The sequence below is a fragment of the Paramisgurnus dabryanus genome, chromosome 17 (assembly GCF_030506205.2).
Source record: "Paramisgurnus dabryanus chromosome 17, PD_genome_1.1, whole genome shotgun sequence".
NCBI lineage: Eukaryota > Metazoa > Chordata > Actinopteri > Cypriniformes > Cobitidae > Paramisgurnus > Paramisgurnus dabryanus.
The window spans coordinates 8,152,320-8,175,070 of record NC_133353.1 but is presented as its reverse complement, the minus strand read 5'-3'; the positions used below and the strand labels follow the sequence as shown (position 1 = coordinate 8,175,070).

At 34.8% G+C, this 22,751-nt stretch overlaps 1 protein-coding gene across 2 annotated transcripts; it reads right to left on the bottom strand.

Moving 5' to 3' along the window:
- Positions 1 to 1,553: 1,553 nt before the first annotated feature.
- On the bottom strand, positions 1,554 to 22,244 carry ptk2ba (protein tyrosine kinase 2 beta, a). 2 transcript variants are annotated; one of them, XM_065254911.1, is made up of 32 exons: positions 22,116 to 22,244; positions 21,291 to 21,329; positions 20,847 to 21,043; positions 20,522 to 20,700; positions 19,566 to 19,653; positions 19,359 to 19,438; positions 16,587 to 16,649; positions 16,140 to 16,194; positions 15,914 to 16,054; positions 14,130 to 14,204; positions 13,834 to 13,935; positions 13,628 to 13,742; positions 13,393 to 13,432; positions 13,198 to 13,235; positions 13,073 to 13,117; positions 11,615 to 11,712; positions 11,442 to 11,523; positions 11,255 to 11,355; positions 11,060 to 11,175; positions 9,765 to 9,865; positions 9,588 to 9,677; positions 8,348 to 8,552; positions 7,354 to 7,456; positions 7,214 to 7,264; positions 6,214 to 6,330; positions 5,929 to 6,069; positions 4,722 to 4,757; positions 4,603 to 4,627; positions 4,279 to 4,325; positions 2,734 to 2,868; positions 2,546 to 2,626; positions 1,554 to 2,295 (listed from the first exon to the last, which is right to left on the bottom strand). In XM_065254911.1, exons 1-32 carry the CDS (start codon positions 22,216 to 22,218, stop codon positions 2,056 to 2,058), a joined length of 3,129 nt encoding a protein of 1,042 aa, XP_065110983.1. In that variant the 5' UTR covers positions 22,219 to 22,244; the 3' UTR covers positions 1,554 to 2,055. The 2 variants fall into 2 exon arrangements, with proteins under 2 accessions (XP_065110983.1, XP_065110989.1); XM_065254917.1 differs by having other exon boundaries at positions 20,847 to 21,086; positions 22,116 to 22,216.
- Between the last annotated feature and the right edge of the window lie 507 nt (positions 22,245 to 22,751).

The window sequence follows — 22,751 nt, the reverse complement described above, 5'->3', positions numbered from 1 at the left end:
AGAGATTATTTGTCTCTTGCTTTGAAGAGCGGCTTTGATGTAACAACAAATTCTGGGTTCCTGGGAACGCCGTTTATTTTAACGTACTGAAAACATAGCTCACCTCTCACTAAATGTCCTGGCATTTAACACTCTCTAACAGTGCACGGCCACCGTTTTCATGCATAAAGAGCAGTGGCTCTCGCGACAGCAATATGCAAAATTAACCTTTGGGAAAGAAGCAAAGCTTATGTGACCCTGACTGATGGCAGGTCAGTCTTTACCCTTTATCTGTCGCAGATTACTTCCTATGCCGCTTTCAACAGCAATTATCTGCCAGGTCAGGAGATACCGTATTTATTTCTCTGCAGTCTTTGAAATTGCGTGTCGTTTATTTGATGTTACAGCAGTTGTGTAATAACACAAGTTCGGGTCAATCCAGCACACAGGTCACTGATAAAACTGGACCTTAATGTTGCATACAGTGCGTAACAAATTTATAAGACCATTTACTGTACTACATGAAATACAGCTAGTGTGTTGAACTAAAAACTATTTTGCCAAGTTTGAATTGTCACTAAAAAAGCATATTTTTTATAATAAAACTACATAAAATTAATCCCTTCACTGCAAAAAAAATATTTTCAAGAAATTATTTTTAGTATCTTGTTTTCAGTAATATCAAAAAAATTATTAAATTATGAAGCTTTTTCTTGATGAGCAAAATGACCCAATAAAATAAGTCTAGTTTTTAGACCAAAAATATCACATTTAAGTGATTTTGTGCATAAAACAAGTAAAAAAAATCTGCCAATGCGGTAAGCTATTTTTTCTTGAATTTAGTGTTTTAAGAAAATTTTTAAAGATTTTTTTTGTTTAACCCCATTGGCAGTTTTTTTTTTTTGCTTGTTTTATGCACAAAACACTTAAATTTGAATTTTTTGGTCTAAAACTAGACTTATTTTCTTGGGTCGTTTTGCTCATCAAAAAAGCATCTTAATATTTTTTATGAAAACAAAACAAAAATACTATGAATTTTTTTCTTGAAATTTTTTTGCAGTGTTAATTGACTTTATAAAGAATTTATATTTCACAGTTTTTTAATAGCTACATTATACTACAATATATATATATATATATATATATATATATATATATATATATATATATATATATATATATATATATATATATATATATATATATATATATATATATATATATATATATTAAAGTTGATTTATAAGTTGTTTACTGTGATATGAAAACTTTAAAACCTCTTTAATGCATTAAGTAAGATGATAAAAATATTGTGAGCGATTGTCTCCCCCTGCTGATGATGACTTGAAAACAGCTGGATTACTGTTATACATCCGTAATATAAATAAATGTCAGATAGTTTAACATTTGTGATTTTTAGGTCCGGAAGATAAGAAAAATAATCAAATAGATTTATTTAATGTAAAAGTTATGCTTGGCTCTAAAATATTTCTAACGCAAGAAATTGTCAGAACTTTTTGTCAGCATAATCTTTAAAAACTTATACAGCAATCAATTACTGAGACTCATGGAGATAAAATACATTATTTCTGTGATTCAAAATCAGTTTATTACTAAATAAATACTACACAAACATCTTTATAATACTTATATGTTTTTTTTCTGAAAAATATACCTGTTGAAAATGATCACAAGCAGAAATCTGGTGTATCAGATGTGTCATTCGAGCACAAATGATGAAGATGGGTTGTACAGAGTAATTTATGATTTAAAGTCCATGAAACAGACGTGCAATGTCTTATTTTCGAGTTAAACGGTCTCTGAAATGAAAAAAAAAGAGGGCTGGACTTGAATTCATCCATTGAAAACTTACTGGATCGACCCACTTGCCATACCATATGACCGGAAGTAAAGAGAGATCTTTTCAAGGAGGGGTGGATATTTGCGTTTTTGATTTAAGATTATGACGGCACATTCATTTAAAAAAAAAAAAAATTATTAAGTTCACAGATAAGTCATTTGTAAAAAATAACACAATATTAAAAGACAGTTTTTCATTTCAATTTTAATTCATCCTCAGTTCTCCATCTCGAGATCAGAATTGGACGTGACAGGTTTGGCTATATTCGCTCGTACTCTGGCCTGATCCACAGCGTCCAGGAGATTTTTGGAGTCCATGGCGAGCGTGTGAGCGGCCGCCAGCATCTGTTTCTTACATTCATCCTTCAGAGACGTGATGGAGTTCTGCTGAGCGAGACGCATCTTACTGATGAGCTCGGCCAGGTCTTTATTCAGCAGCTTCTGAGTTCCTTCAATCTGAAGAAAACAGAAGAGCTTTTATAAACTAAGAGATGTTTAAAGGTCTCAATTGTGTAGATGCAGATTTGAAATGCAGATTAAATCTCACCCTGTGATCTATGAATCCATCAAAGGGGTTTAAACATTTACTGCATCTTAACATCTTGATTTATTTAAAACATTTTATTATTTTGGGGTCATGTGGAATAATGTATATGTGTATAATATTTAGCTGTATGTTTTTATGTGATGTAAGAAGTTGAATTACCTCATTTCTGATGGACTCGTGAAGGGTTGGGAGAATATCATCCACACTGTTTATTAGACTGCGTAACGTCAGTCCTATCGACTACCAAACATAAGAAAATATCATGTTAACAGCAGCTTAAAACTATACTAAGTGGCTGGTCAAAAACAATTGAATAAAATAGGATAATGAGTTCAAAGTTCACCGACCTTTACCACAGTGACATACTCTGAGGTTGGTAATGTGTTCACATCATTTTTCAGCTGGACCACCATCTTGACCATCTCCATGACATTATGATAAACCATATCACCGGTACGCTCCAATTCAGCTGTGGGTGCTGGCTGTGATGGTCAAAATAACTCAATGTTACGACAGAGCAAATCAATTCTAATCGTATATCTTAGTTTCTGCAGTCTCATTCTCAATGGTAATATTTCTTGGGTTTGTTTTGTTACAGTCTTGTAAAATACAATGATATGCTGCTTGGAATCCTTTTCGTTATTTGACTGAAATAAACTATTGGTGCTTGGTGACATTTAGAAAATCTGGGCATGGATTAAAAAAGGATCATGACATAACCCAGACGCACTTTTCGAAGCGCTGTCAGTAATACTCCATGTCTGATTTTATTGATGTTTGCACTATTGCGTGGCATAGCGTTTTTACTTTTATTAAATTATCTTTGTTTTAGTATATCAGTCCCTCCAGAAAAACGTGATTATGCGATCGCATGATTCAACGCATAATCAGCCAAAGTCCACATAATAATGCGGGGGCCACATTTTTTCAAATACACTGCACTTTCGCAGCATAAACTGCAGATATTATTTTCGTAGCAAAAATCACATATATCCTAGCAGAAAGTTGAAAAATTTTGCATTTACTTCAGACAAGCACAGCCATGTCCCCTGTTGCCATGAGAAATGTTATGGGGAAGAAAATGCAGTTTTTGCAAGTTTCCGCAGTTTTTGCAAGTTCCCACAATTTCATCGCATTAAATTGCATAAATATCACGCATATCCCATCACATTTTTTAAGAAAACTTGCCGCAAGATCAAGGATTTTTGCCCGCAACAATCACAAAAAAACCCTGCGTTTTTCTGGAAGGACTGTTATATGACTGTTTGATGACAATTAATCATGAGGGGGTACAAATAATTCATCAGAGGCAGAGATATAAATAACAGAGGGGGATAATGTCCCCCTATCCCCCCAGCAAATCACACCCTGTATATTGTGGTCCGATCCAGCAGACGAGCTACTGTAGCTAAAATTGCGGAAAGAAAAAGTGGATCCTGGTTCTGATAGAAATGGAGTCCATGCATTGACGTGTCAGAGCTGTTTTGGTGGCATAGATATTAGGCAGGTGGTCATAATGTTATGGCTGATCGGTGTACATTGTGATATTTAAAAAAATTCTGGCCAAATAGCCGATAAATACATATTGTTTACTTCAAACAGCGGATTTAACTTGAATTCTGTGCTTTGGGAGGATTGATATCCAACCTTTTAAAGTAACTGCTGCCACTGCATAACTTGAAGAATGCGTGGGAAGATCTGAATGTTATGGCAATATATATGGTGAAAACCTCTTAATCCTCTCTGTATTGACCCATTATCAAAGTGAGCTCACAAGCCCAAAGCTCATCAGGTTTCAGTCCCAGTAAAACCAGCTGCTTGTCTGGAAACATCCAAAGGACGTCTAACACATTTACGACCTGTGCCCCAAAGCATATCAAAAGAAAAATTACCTGAGCAGATACCCGTGGAGGTTTATCAGGTGGGCCTTGAAAATGACCTGGAAGGCAAACAATATTAGAAGAAGACATGATATGAATATAAAACCACAAACACACAGACATACACAACATTATAATATAATATTATTGTTGCATCTAATTAAACTGACCCTACATTAAGCTATTAGTGTAAGTGTTTATAATATTTGTGTTTTTAGCATTCCTACTAAATTTTTCTGTGTGCAAACACATGACTTTCAATCAGATTGAGTTTTTTTATGTTTTTTTTTTTGCTTTGCAGATGATCAATTGTGTGCAAACAAACAAGTAACCAACCTTGTTTTGTCTCATTTTCAGATGTCTAAAAGACAGAAAAATGTCAACATGAGACAATTTTGTTTATAATCAGAAAGGAACAATGAAAATGGAAGAATTCATTTTATTTAACATATTACCATGTTGGCCGTCATGTCATCATTGGCAAATGGATCCTGTGTGATAAATTAAAATGCATTACATGATGTAAATATCCCGGTTTATACAAGTAATCCATTCACACTGCAAAATATGAATGTCTTAGTATTTTTGTTTTGTTTTTTAGTATAAATATTTAAGAATTCTTAAACTGAGATAAATTTATTTGGTAAGCAATGTGGCTTAAGAAATTAAGTCTTGTTTTTTTTAAATAAATTAAGAAAATTAAGAGGTTTATACTCAAAAGAAGTCAAAATATCAAACAGTGTGGTAATAAACTTAATTCCAGTTTCATTTATTTCAATAAACATAATTTAAGTTTATTTTTCTTACCCCACTGGCAGATATTTTTACTTCTCTTAAGCCTAAACCTCAACAAGACTTAAAATTTAAAGGAACTTTGCTTATTAAGTAAATGTATTTCAATTTAAAATCTTTAAAGTCTTAATATTTATACTGGAAACAAGACAAAAATACTAAGACAGAGTACATTTTTTGCAATGCATAGCTTGATTTCTCCCAAAAAGTAGAACACTTGAGGTTTAAAACATTGCTGTTTGTTTGAGCATCTCCTTCAGTTCAATCAAACATTAGTTTAAGTTGGACCGGTACTGTTTGCAATGACAGACATTATTTCTGCAATTCAGTTTGGTGATGGTGGTGTATAGAAGAGATAACATGGTCATCTTTAAGCACTATATGGACAGGACACATTTTCCCTGAGAAGGTTCAGTAAAGTGCATGTTTTGCAGACGTACTTTGTGAATTTAGCTTTAAACTGCTTTACAAAAAACAGAGAAAATTACCCACTGTGTTTTGGCAACGAAAGCGTTTTCCGGGAAATGCAATCCTGTCTGGGATTGTTAAAGTTGTTTTTCCACAGCTATTCTTATTTATTTGGACCTTTTTACCATAAAGCTTTTTTCTCCCTGATGCACCTCCATGCTAATATAAATTTAGACCATCTAACCAGCTTTGTTGGTAAAATAATCTTTTTGTTCTGTTGGCATCCAAATAATAAGTATTTTTATTATTAATAAATTATACAAATAATTCAAAAATATTAAATGATGAGCTAAATTGTTTGCCTTAATTTAATCTTAGCATCATAATGCCAGCAAGGCTTGGTTTTGCTGTTGTGTATAACTACTGAACAGCATGAATGTGTGAAAATCACCAAAAACTAACCAAAAGCTTTTCTTCCTTCTCCAGCCACTTGTTGTCCTCCAGCATCTCCTGTTTTTGTCTCTTTAAAGTGTCCTGTATGTGCAGACGCTCCAGGTCCCAGACACGATGAGGGTCTTCTCTACTGCAGAAGTCTGACCGACCCTACACAAACAAACTTTCAATGACATACAGTCCTGCACTACACAGGGCAAAGTAACCCATGTCAAAAATGCACGTTCGGCCTTGTATGTATGTTTGTTGAGAACGTTGATTTGTAAATAAAGTCAGCTGTGAGACATACAGTACCCCTATACTGCTGCGGCGAGAGGACATGGGAAGCGTCTGCATGCCGGATGGGAAGGTACAACGGGGGTCTGATGAACCTGCGAGGCTTGGTGAGCTGACACAAAGAGATTCGGGGAGCTGGAAGGTTGAACGTGGGAGTGAGAAAACACGTAGATGAGCGAAACTAAACCACAAAAACATTCACACCAAACATGACGGCTTGGAGAGCAAACACACATGTCAGGTGAAAACCACACGTGGCTTGATCTACAACATAAAAAGTGTATTATTTGTGTACAGGTAACGGTTAGGATGGACAGCAGATGTAAAGTAATTTTGTATCTACACTGCAAAAAATGATTTTCAAGAAAAACTTTTCTTAGTATTTTTGTCTTGTTTTTAGTAAAAATATCAAAAAATTCTTAAATTAAGATGCTTTTTCTTGATGAGCATTGAGCAAAATGACCCAAGAAAATAAGTCTAGTTTTTAGTCCAAAAATATCAAATTTAAGTGATTTTGTGCATAAAACAAGCAAAAAAAATATTCCAATGGGGTAAGCAAAAAATCTTGAATTTTTTTCTTAAACACTAAATTCAAGAGAAATTCAAGAAAAATTTGCTAAGCATCTTAATTTAAGAATTTTTAGATATTTTTACTGAAACAAGACAAAAATACTTAGAAAAGTTATTCTTGAAATCATTTTTTGCAGTGTATGTTTTATTTTACCACTTAAACTTTGTCCCGAGTGTTTCCTCTTATCAGAAAAAAAAAAGAATAAAATTGACACAAATTGGAGATTTCATCTATATATATTAATGATAAGCAGATAATTTTGTTCATTCTGAGATCTCTGACTTTTAATAGCAGACTTGTTTTAGACATTTTTGAGATAAAACCAAGAGAAATATGAGGAGCAGACATTTGCTCTACATTTAATCTTAATATAATCTACTCAGAAGTTTAAAGGAACACTTGTTGTCCAATTATTGCAACTACAAACATAATAGCAAAAAGAATCACCTGGTTATGCGGACCAAGAGTGTTGAAACCTGATGATTTCATTCTTGACGGCTTCTCGCAAAACAAAAATGAAGAGAGGAAGGCAAATGTGAGAAAAAATAAGAAAATGGGCGGATGAAAGAATGAGGAAAAAAGCAGACCTTTGGTGGAGCATCTACGAATGTCATTTTTGGGAGTGTGTTGAAACGGGCTCGATCCTTCTGCTGGTCAACCTCCACCTCCTGCTCCATTTTGTAGACATCACTGCCAACAATACAGAGAACTCGGTTTGACAACATGAATATAAAGGATTAAAGGATTATTTTCAATATGATCTCACAAAGTTCCATGGTACAGTCACAGAATATTTTGCTCATTTATCCATGCCATTGTCACGGCTCTCCGCATTTTTTTTTGTGTCATTGTCACGGATTGGTTACTCAACTGCTTTTTCCTATGTTCAAACCATTGTCACTTTGGTTTAGGGTTAGATTTGGTGTTTGTGTTAGAATGTCACTTTAAGTATTGGTTTTTACTATTTTTTTTTATATTTTCTGATTTTTAAACAATTGTCACTTGGCGTTAGGGTTAGAGTTGGGTTTGGGTAGGGATGTCATTTTATGTAAATCTAACCCTAAACCAAAGCGACAATGGTAAGAAAATAGGACAAAACTGTTGAGTAACCAATCCGTGACAATGACACGGAAAAGAAAGTCCATGGTATGGACACGGATAAATGAGGAAATATTCCGTGACTAAACCATGGAACTTTGTGAGATCATGTTGGCATTTGCGCTCAATCAATCTTATTATGGACTATAAGAGAAATCATTTAGATCAAAAAGATCTCGAGGTGGTTTCCCGGATAGGGCTTATCCTGGTCCCAGATTTACATGCACTTTGATCTTACGCATATCTTTAACATATATGAGTGCCATTGTTATGTCTCAATATGCACACCAGTATTGGTTTTTGTAAGGTGTGTTTGTTAAAACAACTTAAATGTCCTAATATAACTAAGACCTAGTCCTGAATTAATCTAAACCATGTCTGGGAAACCACCGGCTCATTTGTGATTTTTTTTCTCCCTGATTGTATGAGACAGTGAGTACGTGCACATGTGCACAGTGAAAGCTCATCAGACCAGTGACGTACCTCAGCTTGCAGACTAGTTGGGTAAAGCTTGGTCTTTCACGGGGATCGTGGGACCAGCAGCGTGTCATGAGTGAATAGAGGGTTGGTGGACAGTGTTCGGGTTTGGGCAGGCGGACGCCCTGCTCCAGCTGATTGATCACATCCTTATTCTCCAACCAGAAGAACGGCTGCTGGCCGCGACTCATCATCTCCCACATACACACAGCTTAAAGGAAAACCACAGGAAACCACACTTGCATAAATACTAGAAACAGAAGGTGTGATAAACAACTTCTGTATGTGATTCATTTTCAAACGTGACTTTTTTTAGTATAGAAATCAACTGCTGTTGAGACACAGACGTTTGAGTTAGACAAAAGCTGAAATTTACTGTATGATGAAATTGTATTGCTTAAAGGGAGGTTGAAAGCTGTTTCATGCATTGTGACGAGTTGGATTCCTCATGCTAAACATACAATGGGCAAAGTGTCAAAAAAAGTATTTACGACGTATAAGAGAGTATTTCTATGCCGAATGCACTTCGCCAGAGTTCCTACAATATTCAGAAAGTTTTTTCCGAAAATGAAAGATTCATGCGTAACAATCTTGCTTTATTTATTTCTTTTATGAGCAATTTTAGTGCAGGAAGTAAAGTGGAAGTCCTTATATGGGCACTTAAACCGTACACACAAACCAAGAGCTGACCTGACACGAAATCAACATAGTGTATTTTTGTATTTTGAAGGAAATTTAAGCTTGTTTAGCATCCCAAAGAACCCAGCATTACGGAAATAATGGATATAGATTGTTTATCCGGGGTAGAAACTGAGTTTAATGCTGAATTTTGTTGAAATGGGGCGGTCCCAACCAGGTCATGAGTCGCAGGCGGTAAGTAAAACTGCATCAAATATCTGTTTTTTTGGCACGTAAGTGTATATAATGTTAATGACATGAACATGCAGTGTTTTATAAGTTGCCCAGATAGTGGGATAATGTTTTGTAGGTATTGCTTACTCGTGACTCACTCCTCCTGCGGTACGCCTCCAGGGCTCGTTCATCAGATTTATACATCTGATAAAACTAAAGACTCTTCTGAGATATAAAGGATGCAATACTACTCTATAGGTACTCAAGATTAACACCAGATAAGCAGAAACCACGCTAAATATGAGTGAGTCAATAATACGCTCAGATGATTTCAAGTAGTGTGAACTTGTTTGGAGTCGATCGGATGAGTTGAGTCACGTTTAGAGTCACTAACCAAACATCCAGACGTCACTTGCTGATGTAAACCGTCTGAAGTTGATAGACTCCGGGGCCATCCATTTAATCGGTAATCGACATACAGAGGCTTCAGAGAGACAACAAATGAAGAAGTTCAGATAAAATCACACTGTGATAGGCAAATGTTAATAAGTGTGATTGGAGTAAATCTTGCCTTTATAATACTCCTCTTCTTCTATATATCTGGACAAGCCGAAGTCTCCCAGTTTAACACAGTCCGGTTTGGCGACCAGCACATTTCTCACTGCTATATCTCTGCACACATAAGATAAAAAGCAAATAAGATGTGTAAGTATTGCTAAAATTGGCTATAAACAATCACAATTGTCAAATATAAATAAATACACTGTAAAAAAAAAATGCAGCGTGAAGTTAAAACAACTTGATTTTGCAATTCAATTCAACCTACTATTTTAAAGAGACACTCCACTTTTTTTGAAAATATGCAAGTTTTCCAACTCCCCTAGAATTACACATTTGATTTTTACAGTTTTGGAATCCATTCAGCTGATCTCCGGGTCTGGTGCTAGCACTTTTAGCATAGCTTAGCATAATTCATTGAATCTGATTAGACCATTAGCATCACGAAAAAAAACCCCCAAAGAGTTTAGATATTTTTCCTATTTAAAACTTGACTCTTCTGTAGTTACATCGTGCACAAAGACAGACGGAAAATTAAAAGTTGTGATTTTCTAGGCAGGTATGGTTAGGACTATACTCTCATTCTGTAATCAAGGACTTTGCTGCCGTACCATGGCTGCTGGAGTCGCGATGATATTACGCATTATATATCCATTATCAATTAATTGTGCTAAGTGGTACCGCCAGACCCAGAGATCGGCTGAATGGCTTCCAAAATTGTAAAAAAAAAAATTACTCTAGGGGTGCTGGAAATAAGCATTTTTTTATGAAGTGTCCCTTTTAAGTTTTGACTTGTGATAAGTTGACATAACTTAAAAAAACAAGTTGAATTTGTTTAACCTAATTTGTTAAGTTAAAGTAACATAAAAATATATGTTTGGTTTGATATAATTTTTACAGTGTGGTAAAAGGTTTATGGTCACTTTACAGAAATGTTTTTCGTGATCTTTACATTTTTTTTATCAAGGTGTATGATTTTTGTAGACAAATATTGTGCCAACAAATTCAATTATTTTAGTAGAAATCTTTAATTGTATTAAATTAAAATGCTTTTAAACGGAATGACCAGATGTGAATATAATTTAAAACTTATCTTATGGTGAAACCTCCAGAAGCTACTTGATAAAAATGACAAGAAAGTTTTTATATATTTCAAACTTATTCTCAATTCCCAAAGTTACATTTGAGTTCCTCAGACGTTTTAAAGATGTGACCAATAAATGCACACATGTTGATGTTTATCTGTATTGTGTATTTGATTCAGTATATAGTCACACTATGGATGTTATTCACTGTGTATTGTTGTACCTATGTACCATGTTGACACCCTCGAGGTAAGCCAAAGCTTTACTGATCTGCAGACTGAACAGGATCAGAGTGACGTTGGTAAGTTTGTGCTGGTTCTCTAATAGGTAATTTCCTAGCTGAAGAAAACAGGGAAAAAACTGATTACATCACTGTCTGATTAATACCATAGTATTGCACAACTGCATTTGATCTCACCTCTCCATACTGATAAAGCTCCATCACAATCCACACCGGATCCTCTTCAATGATTCCTATCAGTCTAACAATATGTGGATGATCCAGTTTTTTCATGATCACTGTATGCAAAATAAGCAATTCAAGGGTTAAAATATTTATTTGTTTGTTTATTAAAATATTCAGTTTTACTAATGAAATGTCTTACATGCTTCGCTCATAAACTTCTCTTTGACTTCAGCTGTGCAGTCCTTGCATGTTTTCACTGCTACGTTTATTCTCTCCCCTGTCTGAATAAAGACACAAGAAGATTCACATCACCTACTGTTTCCGTTCTCATGATGTGCAACTTTAATGTAGTTGTGTGACTGTTTGACAAACTTTGCTCTTGTAGACTCCATCGTGAACTTCTCCGAAGAAACCTTCTCCCAGAATCCGGCCCAGGACGACATCGTCTCGTGAGAGGCTGACTTTATCGGCTGAAACAGAAAGGTGATTTTGATGTGGAAAGTAATGTCCTGTAGTGTTTGTGTGTTATCTATAAACTATTCTCTTCATCTTGTGTGGTACTGTCTTAGAGATAAAGTTAAGGGTTATTTATATTATCACAGACTCTACACTTATCAAATATAAATATTTTCTGGGTTCATTTACCCAGACGGCATGGCCCGTACCTATTTGGCCCAACGCTAGGTTGAAAATAACCCAGCATTTACCAGTCAGAGTTTTGCTCATATGTAAGCATTGCTATAATTGGTTGTGCATATCAGATATAAATACATTTCCACTCAAAGCTTTAAGGCTATTTAACAGAAATGTTTCTTTAAGAAATGCAACTTGAAGTATTACTCATACTTTGTGTTCAAAAATGTAGTTTTATATTTACTAATTTGACAGGTGCTTAATTATATTGACCCCAAGACATTATGTGCCCATCGAGTTGCTTACCTCGCTAGTTAAAATGCTATACTGTAAAACCTAACAGTTAACTCAAACTATTTAAGTAAACCGGTTGCATTAGACCATTTAAGTTTTAAAACACATACATTTAAGTACTGTGAATTTGAGTCATGTGCAATTATGCACTTATATTTAAGTAGTGTGAACTTAAATATAAGTGCATAACTGCATATGACTCAATTTATTTAAGTTCACAGTACTCAAATGTATGTGTTTTAAAACTAATGCAACCAGTTTCCTTAAATGGTTTGAGTTGAGTTAACTTTTCTATTTTTAGTGCTGTAAAAAGATTAATATAATAATTAAAATTAAAATAAAAGTGATTTTTTTGCCTTATATATGAGTGTGTGCTGTGTGTAATTATTGTGTATACACACACATTCATGTATGTATTTAAGAAACATTTACATGTGTATATACATTTATGTATATTTTTATATACTCTATATTATATATAAATAAATAAAAATTATATATAAATTTAAAAATCTGAAATGACTATATGTATGTGTGTGTGTGTGTGTGGTTAAATATACATAATAATTACACTCAGTACACACACACACATATTATGCAAAAAATCGTATTTATTTTAAATGCGATTAATCGCGATTAATCTTTTCCTAGCACTAGTTATTTTCAACCCACCATTGGATCAAAAAAGCATGAGCCCACTGGTTTGTAATTTAACTTATGTTGGGTTATTTCAACCCAAAATGTTGGGTTGTTTTAACTCATAGTTGGGTCGAATGCAAACATTTTCTTGGTTCATTTAACCCAAACAGGGTTGGGTTCGTCCCTTTTGATCCTTTAAACCTATGATTTTTTACAGATCAATAAAATCCAATAACTGGCATTAATAAAGTAAAAATGTCTTACTGGTCTCTGGTTTATCTTCTGGTATTTCTACATATATATCTGCATCTGTACAAACAAAACAATATGTTAACCAACAATCCATTTTGTAGTAATAACGCATATGTATGAATACTTGGTTTACGTACTTTTGCTGTCCTTGGCAAAACTGGCATTTTCCTTCTTGCTGTTATCAATTAAAACAAAACTAAATTATAAATTGTATAATTTTCAAACTGTAAACTATAAAAATAAAGGTGCGGCGATCACCGTGAAGAATTTTAAGCACCTTTATTTTTAAAAGTTTGATCATCATCAAAATAAAAACATTTAAAATACTTTACCTGCCGGGTAAAGGAGGTAGAGAATGTCTTTCTTTTCTGTCTGGTCAACATAAGGATAAATGTGATATTAGTGAAATCTAATAATAATCATGTAACACAGAATGTGTGTTTGTGTATTTCTATACTAGTGATGGTGGTTTATCAGTAGGTGTTAATTTGGGGCATGTGTGTTTGTGGTATTTTTTTCATGAAGAGTCACCTCAACACACACACACACACATACCCACACATGTACCTTTTGGTCGCACTATTAAAGACGCCGGCGTGCCGTTCACTAGACGACAATAACCATCGATTAAATCAACCATGTTCTCACCGATGGCCAGAGATGCTGTGCTTATGGACAATGGCTGTAACGGAGAGCATGTAAAGGTTGAAATGTTTTCATGAGAAGTGAACTGATAGGCTATAATATTTTTTTCCTGCAGCGTGTATACAAACCTGATTTGCTCCTTCTATATCTACATGTACCAGTGCTTTATTGTCATTCTGAAGAGAGCATTTAATACTCCGAATTTGTGAAAAATTGGCTAGAGAGACAGGCTAGGTAGAAAACACAGAAAGTTATATTCATATTTATTTAATTGTACAGTAACATAACATGCATTTGATTCTGTTTTTACAAACTGTGAATAAAAAAATATTAATAAGCAGACACTGTGTTACACTGTGGTCAGTTTACACAAAGTGTTGGTTGTCAGTTTCTCGAGAGCTGATCACACATGCGTCTCTCTTACCGCTGAACTTTTGTCCGTGCGTTGCCGAATACCTTTAGGACCAATGACCAGATCCACAGACACACTCCAGCCTTGCTACAAATGTATGAGAAAATATTGAGATCACAGATTAATCCCAGCAAGCAAAATACGTAATTTCACAGTCTAGGTTAATTATCAACCCATAGTTAGTCACAAACTATTTAATAATTTTTTTTATGTTTCGGACACGATTTTCTGCTTTTTTTGGTCATTGAGCACAAAATGTCTTTTTTGTGTCACTCAGCACAACTTTCTTTTTTGTGTCATTTTATGTATTGTTTTTTCGCTTGGGTTGGGGTTAAAATGACTTTCTGTGACATTTCAGACATCCTAACTCAAACCCCAATTAAAAATAGTTCAAAAATCATAAATAACAATCAGTGTTGGGTGTAACTAGTTACTAAGTGATTTAACTACATTTTCCTTGAGAAAAGTAAAGTAAGGGATTACTCTTATTTTTCCAGTAATTTAATTACAGTTACTTTTGATGTAATTGAACTAAATTCTGTGTATGGACTGAAGAACAATTATACAATGTATTTAACATTAATATAGGGCGGTTTCCCGGACAGGGATTAGACTAGTCCTAGACTAAAATTAATGTAAGAGCTGTCCAAACTGAAAACAACTTGCACACATATCTTTAAATACATCAGTGCTCTTTGTTTTGGGTAATGCACACAAGTAATGCTTTTATTAAGGCATGTTTGTTTAAACTAGTTATATTTCCTAATTAAACTACGGCCTAGTTCTGGCTTAAACTAATCCCTGTATGGGAAACCACCCCTTAAAGTCTAATGTTAAAATGCATGTCTTTTATGTATCCTTCTCAATTTAAATACTTTGGTGAGTTAATACGAATAATGGTAACACTCTGGTGTAGTTTAGTCTATTAACTGGTTAGTTATTAGCATTAATATAACTGAGATATTGGCTGTTTATCAATACTTAAAAACCACATATCAATGCCTGATTCTGCAAAACTTTATTCTACATCCTTAATCCTACACAATTCCTACCAATACTGAAACTTAACAACTACTTTACTAAGTATAAATAAGCAGCTTATATTGAGGCAAAACTAGTTAATAGTTAGTTAATAGTGACAATTGGACCTTAAAAAGTGTTACAAGAATAATTTATGTGATTTTATCTTTGTATCACTAAATAGGATTTAGAAAGTTGTTAGTAATAAGAAATTAAATACTTTTTAAAGAGAGTAATTTGTACAGTAATCTAATTACATGTAATAAGTAACTAGTAATTCATTACTTTTTTTGAGTAACTTACCCAACACTGAAACCAATACATAAAAATACATCCTAACCCAAACCCCAAATCTAACCCCAACCCAATGCGACAATGATCTAAAATAGAGAAAAAAAGGGAAAAACAATACATAAAATGACACAAAAAACTACTTATAGAAATTGAGTGACACGAGAAAAGCAGAAAAACGTGTCCGTCTTTTTGCCGAAATAACTTGTGAGATGTATGTTATTCCATCATATAAGTCAACAGTGATTACAAGGTGTTCAGTTTCGTTTATTTATGTATTTATTTTATTTTTGGGCTACGATTAGACATCCATAAAATTTTAGCTGACAGCCCAGATTTTGCTTTGTTTTAGCCTAGACATCTGCGATGTGTTTAGGTGTCTTTTGAACGCCAAATTTGCTGGGTTTACACCATTCAGAAATCTGTTGAATGAGATGTGGCAGGTTTACACATTCAAAACCTTCCCAAAGTAAATTCAGACTCACCACCAGCTCACAGGGAAAAACTTCCTCATCAAAACAGGAAAAGACGGACAAGGTCTCGAAGAACTTCATGATACACTGTTGCTCTTTGAGAAGAGCAAACTGCTGAAACGTCTGCTGAATCAGTTTCCTCAGCTGCTTCGGCTGTCGAGAAAGCAATGGGCATTCATTGTGATCATTCATACATGTGGAAAGTGATGTTAAGTTATTCTGAAGAGATGTTGTGTACCTTCATATTGTCAAACAACTGCGGAGGGAAAAATAATTCCAGTCCGACCTCTTTCCTGACAGGAACAGAAATGACATGTACATTTACACGTGTGTTGTAAATAATTTGTGAATTTGAATCAGATGTATTATATTATTGTATTATATGTATTATCTTTTCTGTCTGGTCAATTTAAGAAATTTGTGAAATATTTATCTGATAATAATGTTAAACAGAATGTGTGTTTGTGTGTTTTGTGAGGGTGGTTTTATCAGCATGTGTTTATTTTAGGACATGTGTGTTTGTGGTATTTGACTCATGAGAGTCACCTCAACCCATACATGTACCTTTACTGGGTCGCACTATTAAAGACAACCATAACCATCGCTAAAATCAACCATGTTCTCACAGAGACGCTGAGCGCGGTTTTGATGTATGTTTAAATGTGTATCACATCAAAGTACTTACTCCAAAAGCTCAAAGTTGGATTTCTTCTCCAGACCGTTAGCATTCATGTCTTTATAAAATCTCCTGTAAGAAAAGAAGCATGTAAATTGCAGAGTAATACTTTTATTAAAGGTGCCAAAGAATGCATTGTAATGATCTCTTAAATTGTTTTCTGACATCAACACTGAAGGTTTTATTAAGTGCAAAAAATGATCCAGAGTCAGTTTTACAGGTCCATTTACAACCCTAGGATTTGCCCTTAAAAAATGTTGAGTAAAGTGACCAGATTTTTTTAATGAAAACCGGGGACATTTTATACTTAAATGGTCAAAATATCATTAAAATCTCATTCTATGAATTAAAAAATGGGGACAAAAGTTTTTTTGAAAGTTTTCTTCTTTTTATTATTGTGGGTTCACTGCAAAAAAATGACTTACTTCCTACTTAATAGTATTTTTGTCTTGTTTTCAGTACAAATATCTAAACATTCTTAAATCAAGATGTATTTGCTTGTTTTAAGCATAAATTTGATATTTTGGTCTAAAAACTAGACTTATTTCTTAGGTCATTTTGCCTATCAAGAGAAAAATACTAATATGAAAATCATTTTTGCAGTGTTTCTAATTCAATGAATTGAACAATTTCTGTAGTCTAAATCAATTTTTTTCCCATTGCCTTCTAAGGTATTACTTAATTCAGCTGATTTCATGGCATTGTAAACGTGAAGAACAGAAGGAATAATGCAAAAGTAAACATATGAAGAGTTTCGTTGCAAAATGAGATAACTCCTTAATTTTTCAGAAATCTCGTTTTTTGGTTGTGCATTCCAATAAATATCAATTCAACAGTAGTTGGATTGTTTTGATTTAAACCTTCATAACTTAAAAAATACAGCTAAGTAGCACCATAAAACAAAATAATAACATGATAACATAATAATAAACGTGTTTTGACAAAATGTAAAAAACGGATTTATCTCGTTTTGCAACGAAACTCTTCATATTTAGCCTACACAAAACAAATGCTCAGTACCATACTGTGATCAGTTCACTTCATTGGTTTATTACTTTAATTTAACATAAGTAGTTAGTACCTTAAAGGTGCAAAAGATGATGTTTGTTTTATACATTTTTGCAATATTACTTGAAACTGTCTTTACTAAATGATAAAAGACTATTTATTAGCTGCACTGAAAGTAATAATATTAATATACGTCATCTGTGCACAAGATAGGGCCTTAAAAACATCAGCCAATTCCTCATGCGGTCATCGCATAAGCGATTGGCCCTCTGGCTTGTCAATCACTGCCATTACGATCTTTGTGAGAGACGTGCACGCTCCAGTAACTAAACACAGGCGACGCATGCGCATAGCGCATGAAACTCCGTCTTAAGTTTAGTTTTGTTTTCATTGTCGATCCTGCTTTCCTCCTCGAATTTGCACCAATGTATAGAAGAAACTCGAAGGAGGACGCAAAAGAAATACTTTTTTAAGCCGCTGGGAATAGCAGAAAATTGTCAGAAGAACGTAATGTAAACAGAGTCGTTATTGGAGAAACATTTCAACGCTGGAGAGCAATGAAGGAACAGAGAGGTGTCAAGACAGACGCGCAGTTCGCAAAATTCTTCCCGACAGGTAACAGTGATTATTCTTTCTTTGGGGAATAATTATTGTTGTACTGTTATTCAGGTATATTGACGTTGTTTGTGTACTGTAGTTGTAAGGCAGTGACCAGTCTGCTACATGCTAGTTGAAATGGGAGTAGCGTCGACTGATCCAACGTTTTAACGTCTTATGTGTTTATTATCATCATTTCACATAATGAATCCACTGACGCAACACAGCATATGCCGGTGGTAAACAAACACTCGTGTTCAAATATTCGTGCAATAGTTTTGGAAGGCGTTCCCTAGAAATGAGCTGTGAAGAAGGGAGGCTGTTCTTACGCATGCGCTCATTTAAAAAACTCAGTAACCGTTTTTGGATTCTCAGTCGGCAAAAAACATCCTCTTTTGCGCCTTTAACCCCAATAACTGTAACTGTTTTCATATCTTATGATAACTTAATTGATGATAATGACGCTTTCTCATGTGTCTCGTAAAAAATTCTTCATCGCTAAATCAGTGTCGTGCGCAAGCTCACGGCCCCCTCTGCTGGTGAAAATAATCCTTACACGATTGCTCTGGTCTGGTACTACAAACGCTATGTTGATCGGGTTTTTCAGGGTATTTGCTGGTTGTTTTGGACGTGCTGTAAAACGGGGACATTCCCGGAAAACAGGGACGTCTGGTCACCTTAATGTTGCGCTCTGCTCTGATTGGCCATTTCACAGAGCAGCTCCTTCAGTAGCTCTATGTGTGTGTAAACAAACTTTGTATCTTTGAGCCTGTATCGGATGAAGATACAGTTTACAAATGTTTTTTCCAGTATGGACCTGCATAACGTAACTGTAATGCTAATAGTAGAAATTCAGCCTAAACGTTAACATTTAGCATTAACTAGCATATAGCGCTAACTCAGCAGTCACAACTTTGTTTTTAGCATTGTAACAACATTGTACTTAATTTAATGTTGGGGGTGTAAATCTGGACTTAACGTAACAGTTGGTGTTATGTTGAGATTGGCCTGTTTTCAAGCTAGCTTTTGCATGCATGAGGTTTACATAAGGAGGAAACAATCGTGTTTGAGGCCATTACCACATACACAGCTTTTATTATTCATTTATGCACCTTTAAGTCATTAATGAATTACACTCATGAGCGTAAAGCTTTGTCTGGCGTTATATTTCTGTACCTGATCTCCAGACAGCCCAGCTGCAAAGCCATCCCATCACTTACTCTACTAGCGTAGTGCTGCATGTAATCGCTGCGCACCTGCAAAACAGTAACATTTCTCTTTTAAAAAGAGCAAATCACCTTTACAGAAACATTTATATGTTTTAATAAAAATTATGTGTCAGGATATAAAAGAGACAAGATTTCTGTTGTGACAGACACCAACCTGCTGGTAGAAATACAACATTGTTGTATTGTCTTCTTTTAACTTTTCCAAGAAATCAGCAGGAATATAACGAATCCTTAAGTCATATCTGAGAACAAAAATGCAATAAGAGGTTTGTAACTTACCTTTACTCACACATTTACTTTGTAAGCAATAAGGTACGAGAAGCTGTGCTGTATCTTCAATAAGTAACGTCTGAAGGGCGTTGTTACCACACAATATTAAAGTAAAAAAATTAAAGTAAAAAAAAATGTTTTAGTGCAACTTTCATGAAGTTAAATCAAAAAAGCATTCCTTCTGCTAGAAAAAAATTGTCCCTGACAACAACGTGAACAACAACGTTTCAATGTGTAATATGCATGAAAGCTCAAATAAAAACTACAAACCGCTCTCAAACTGATAAGTGTGGTTGCTAAGGGTGTTGCAAGGCCGCAGTGATAAATAGAAGCATTGGGTGAAGCCGTCATAGCCGTGTTTTATCATGAATAAAGCACAGCTATCGACCAATCAGAATCAAGGATTGGAACTAACCGTTTTATAACATGCCTTAAACAAAGTAAACTTTTTTATCAGTACGTGTCTTTCCTCGGGTTTCAAACCCACAACTTTTGCACTGCTGACGCAAAGCTCCACCAGTTGAGTCGAAAGAACTCACACACGACTGTACAAGCAGACTAGTGGTCAACCAATGTGGGTTTTTTAATGGCCAATGCCAATGTTGAGAAAGCCTATGGCAGATTTAGAAAAGCCTCGTTGAAAGAGACACAGGTGGTCTGAACGAGGAGTTAGGTGGTCTGAATGTCGTTTTATTAGGAACTCTATTTAAGATTTATCAGCCTATTGAAAAGATTTATCGGCTAATGTCTCTCACTAATGGTGTCTGTTTAGGGAATAAGATGAGGAAATTGATATGACCTGCGTGAGCTTAAAGGGGTGCACAACGAAAACAGACGCACCTCCATTCTGCCTCCACATGTTGCTGTTCGTACTTCTGCTCCACCTCGGCGATGGTCAGGTCTGGATGTAACCAATGAACCTCATCTGATTTCAGATGTTTCAGCAGCAGAGCAAAGCATTCTGGGAACTTGATGTTGGGTCCGAGTCGCCCGCTGTCCAGGATGGACTGAATAATTTTCTGCAAAATAATACATCAGATAATTTACAACACAAAAGTCACAACGTAAATCTAACAAATAAAAACACATCCTGGTCATATGTCATCAAATAAATCTCCATATTCAGTCATCATTAAAATGTATCAGAAAATAACTTTCTTCTCACCCTGATATTCCAGGTACTTTCACATTTAACCAGTTTAAAGTTTTTGCCCAGATTGGCACTGTTGCTTATGAAGCACACTTTGAGGATTTTAACCGACCCTCTGCATATCGTTCCCGTTTCAACAACGGCGGCCGATTCCTGCTGTGGAGTAGCTGGAGGCGGTTTCCATGACAACATGCTAGTATCACCGGACATCTCTACATATGTCATGGGAAAGTTTTCCTCAAATAAATATCAGCTCTGAAAAATGACAAAGTAGCAAAATAGTCTTTTTGAGCACACTATGAAGCAAGGATGTGGTTACAGATTAGATATTGACGAGCTTGGCAGGACTTGTTAAGGTTGTGAGTTGGCAGTGGATTATTATTTTTAAGGTTAAGAATTCAGTAGCTTTTCTCTGCAGAAACATAATCATGTCAGAATTACTCATGCAACATTTCCTACCTGAATGCACTACATGTCTCTGATGATGAACTGCTACACCTGTACAAACAACATTATGCATAAAATAATGGCGAAAATAAACATCAATGTTAAAAGGTAGTAAAAGACTCTTTCAGTATCTCACAGAAAGAAAATAGGAAGTGACATTTAGCATGTTAAATCAGATTTTATCATTACAATTTTGTCAGTTTATATACGTCCGACAAACCTGTTTGTAAGCCATCAGTGCTTAAACTAAACAAGTATCGACTCCACAGTATTGTCTAAAAACTCAAAATAACCACAGCTCTGGTTTCCTGTTACATTTCTTTGTTCGAGATGTGAAATGTGTTGGAAATTGTGAATGTGCTAAGACACTTGCCATGTTCCTGTGTACTGTACGACACAAACACTTTATATATCACTTATACAAGAAAAAGGCTTCAAATGACACATACACACATAGAGAGAAAGAGAGAAATGTGAATATGCAACTAAAGACGTTTACTTCTCTTTTAACACCTGAAGCATTTTGTTGTATTGAATTGTTTTGACACAGCTTTACACAACACATCAGTCAATACATCACTTCAATATGAATCAATCATTTATGATATCTAATAATCCAAAATATCAATATGATACACACATCACATGTTTGAATAAAGTGCCATATTGCTGACCCACAGTAAGGGACCAAAATGTAAACAACAACTATAAAATAACGTTTAACGAACATTCAGAGAACAGAAACACGTCTGTCACACACAAGCACTCAACTTCCTTCTTAACGTAACATCAATGTTGGATAGTTTCTCATTTAAATCAAATAATTCAAATGTGTACCTGAACAAAAGCAGTCCAATGCTTTCTCTCTCGCCCCTCTCTCTCTCCCTCTCCTCTTGTGTTTGTTTAATTCATATGAATCCAAAGTGGCTGAACGTAACATCAAATGTGACGGCTAGAGGACACAGCCCACACATGTCTCTAACTTCCTTAAACTTATTTCATCAGAGCTGCCTCTCATTACACAAACACACACACACACACACACACAAATGTCAAATTTTACACTACATGTTCTACATCTCTTTAATCTCTCTCAATACATTGATTAAACATTTGATGTTTAAAGTAAAAAAAAAATGTTTAGTGTTTTTAAACTAAAATCCACTAACATTTGATGAAATTCAGAGTCATGTGTGAGAGGTTTATGAAATTCACTCCATGAGGAAATGAAGATGAGAGTAAAGTCATTTTTTATTTTTAGTTTGTGTTCTGTTTTTCTCTTTATTAATAAACATATAGCATAGGCCTAGTATGTAATACTATTTCATAATAGTTTCTATTTTGTATAATCAGTCATATATTCTTGTGTGTATTAAATGTGTATGCCTGTGAGTCACTTCAAGATGTGAAAATCAATGTTTGGAGCAGATCAGAACATACAGGAAACATTGTATCATTTCGTAGAAACACATT

Bases quoted from the DNA above. Each gene is read 5' to 3' on its own strand.
- ptk2ba (XM_065254911.1), bottom strand. From the start codon at position 22,218: ATGTTACGTTCAGCCACTTTGGATTCATATGAATTAAACAAACACAAG. The intron at 13,433-13,627 runs GTACATGTGTGG...TATGTTGACCAG, and splicing joins TTTAATAGTGCGACCAAAAG to ACAGAAAAGAAAGACATTCT. The intron at 11,356-11,441 runs GTAAGACATTTC...TTTTGCATACAG, and splicing joins GAAGTTTATGAGCGAAGCAT to TGATCATGAAAAAACTGGAT.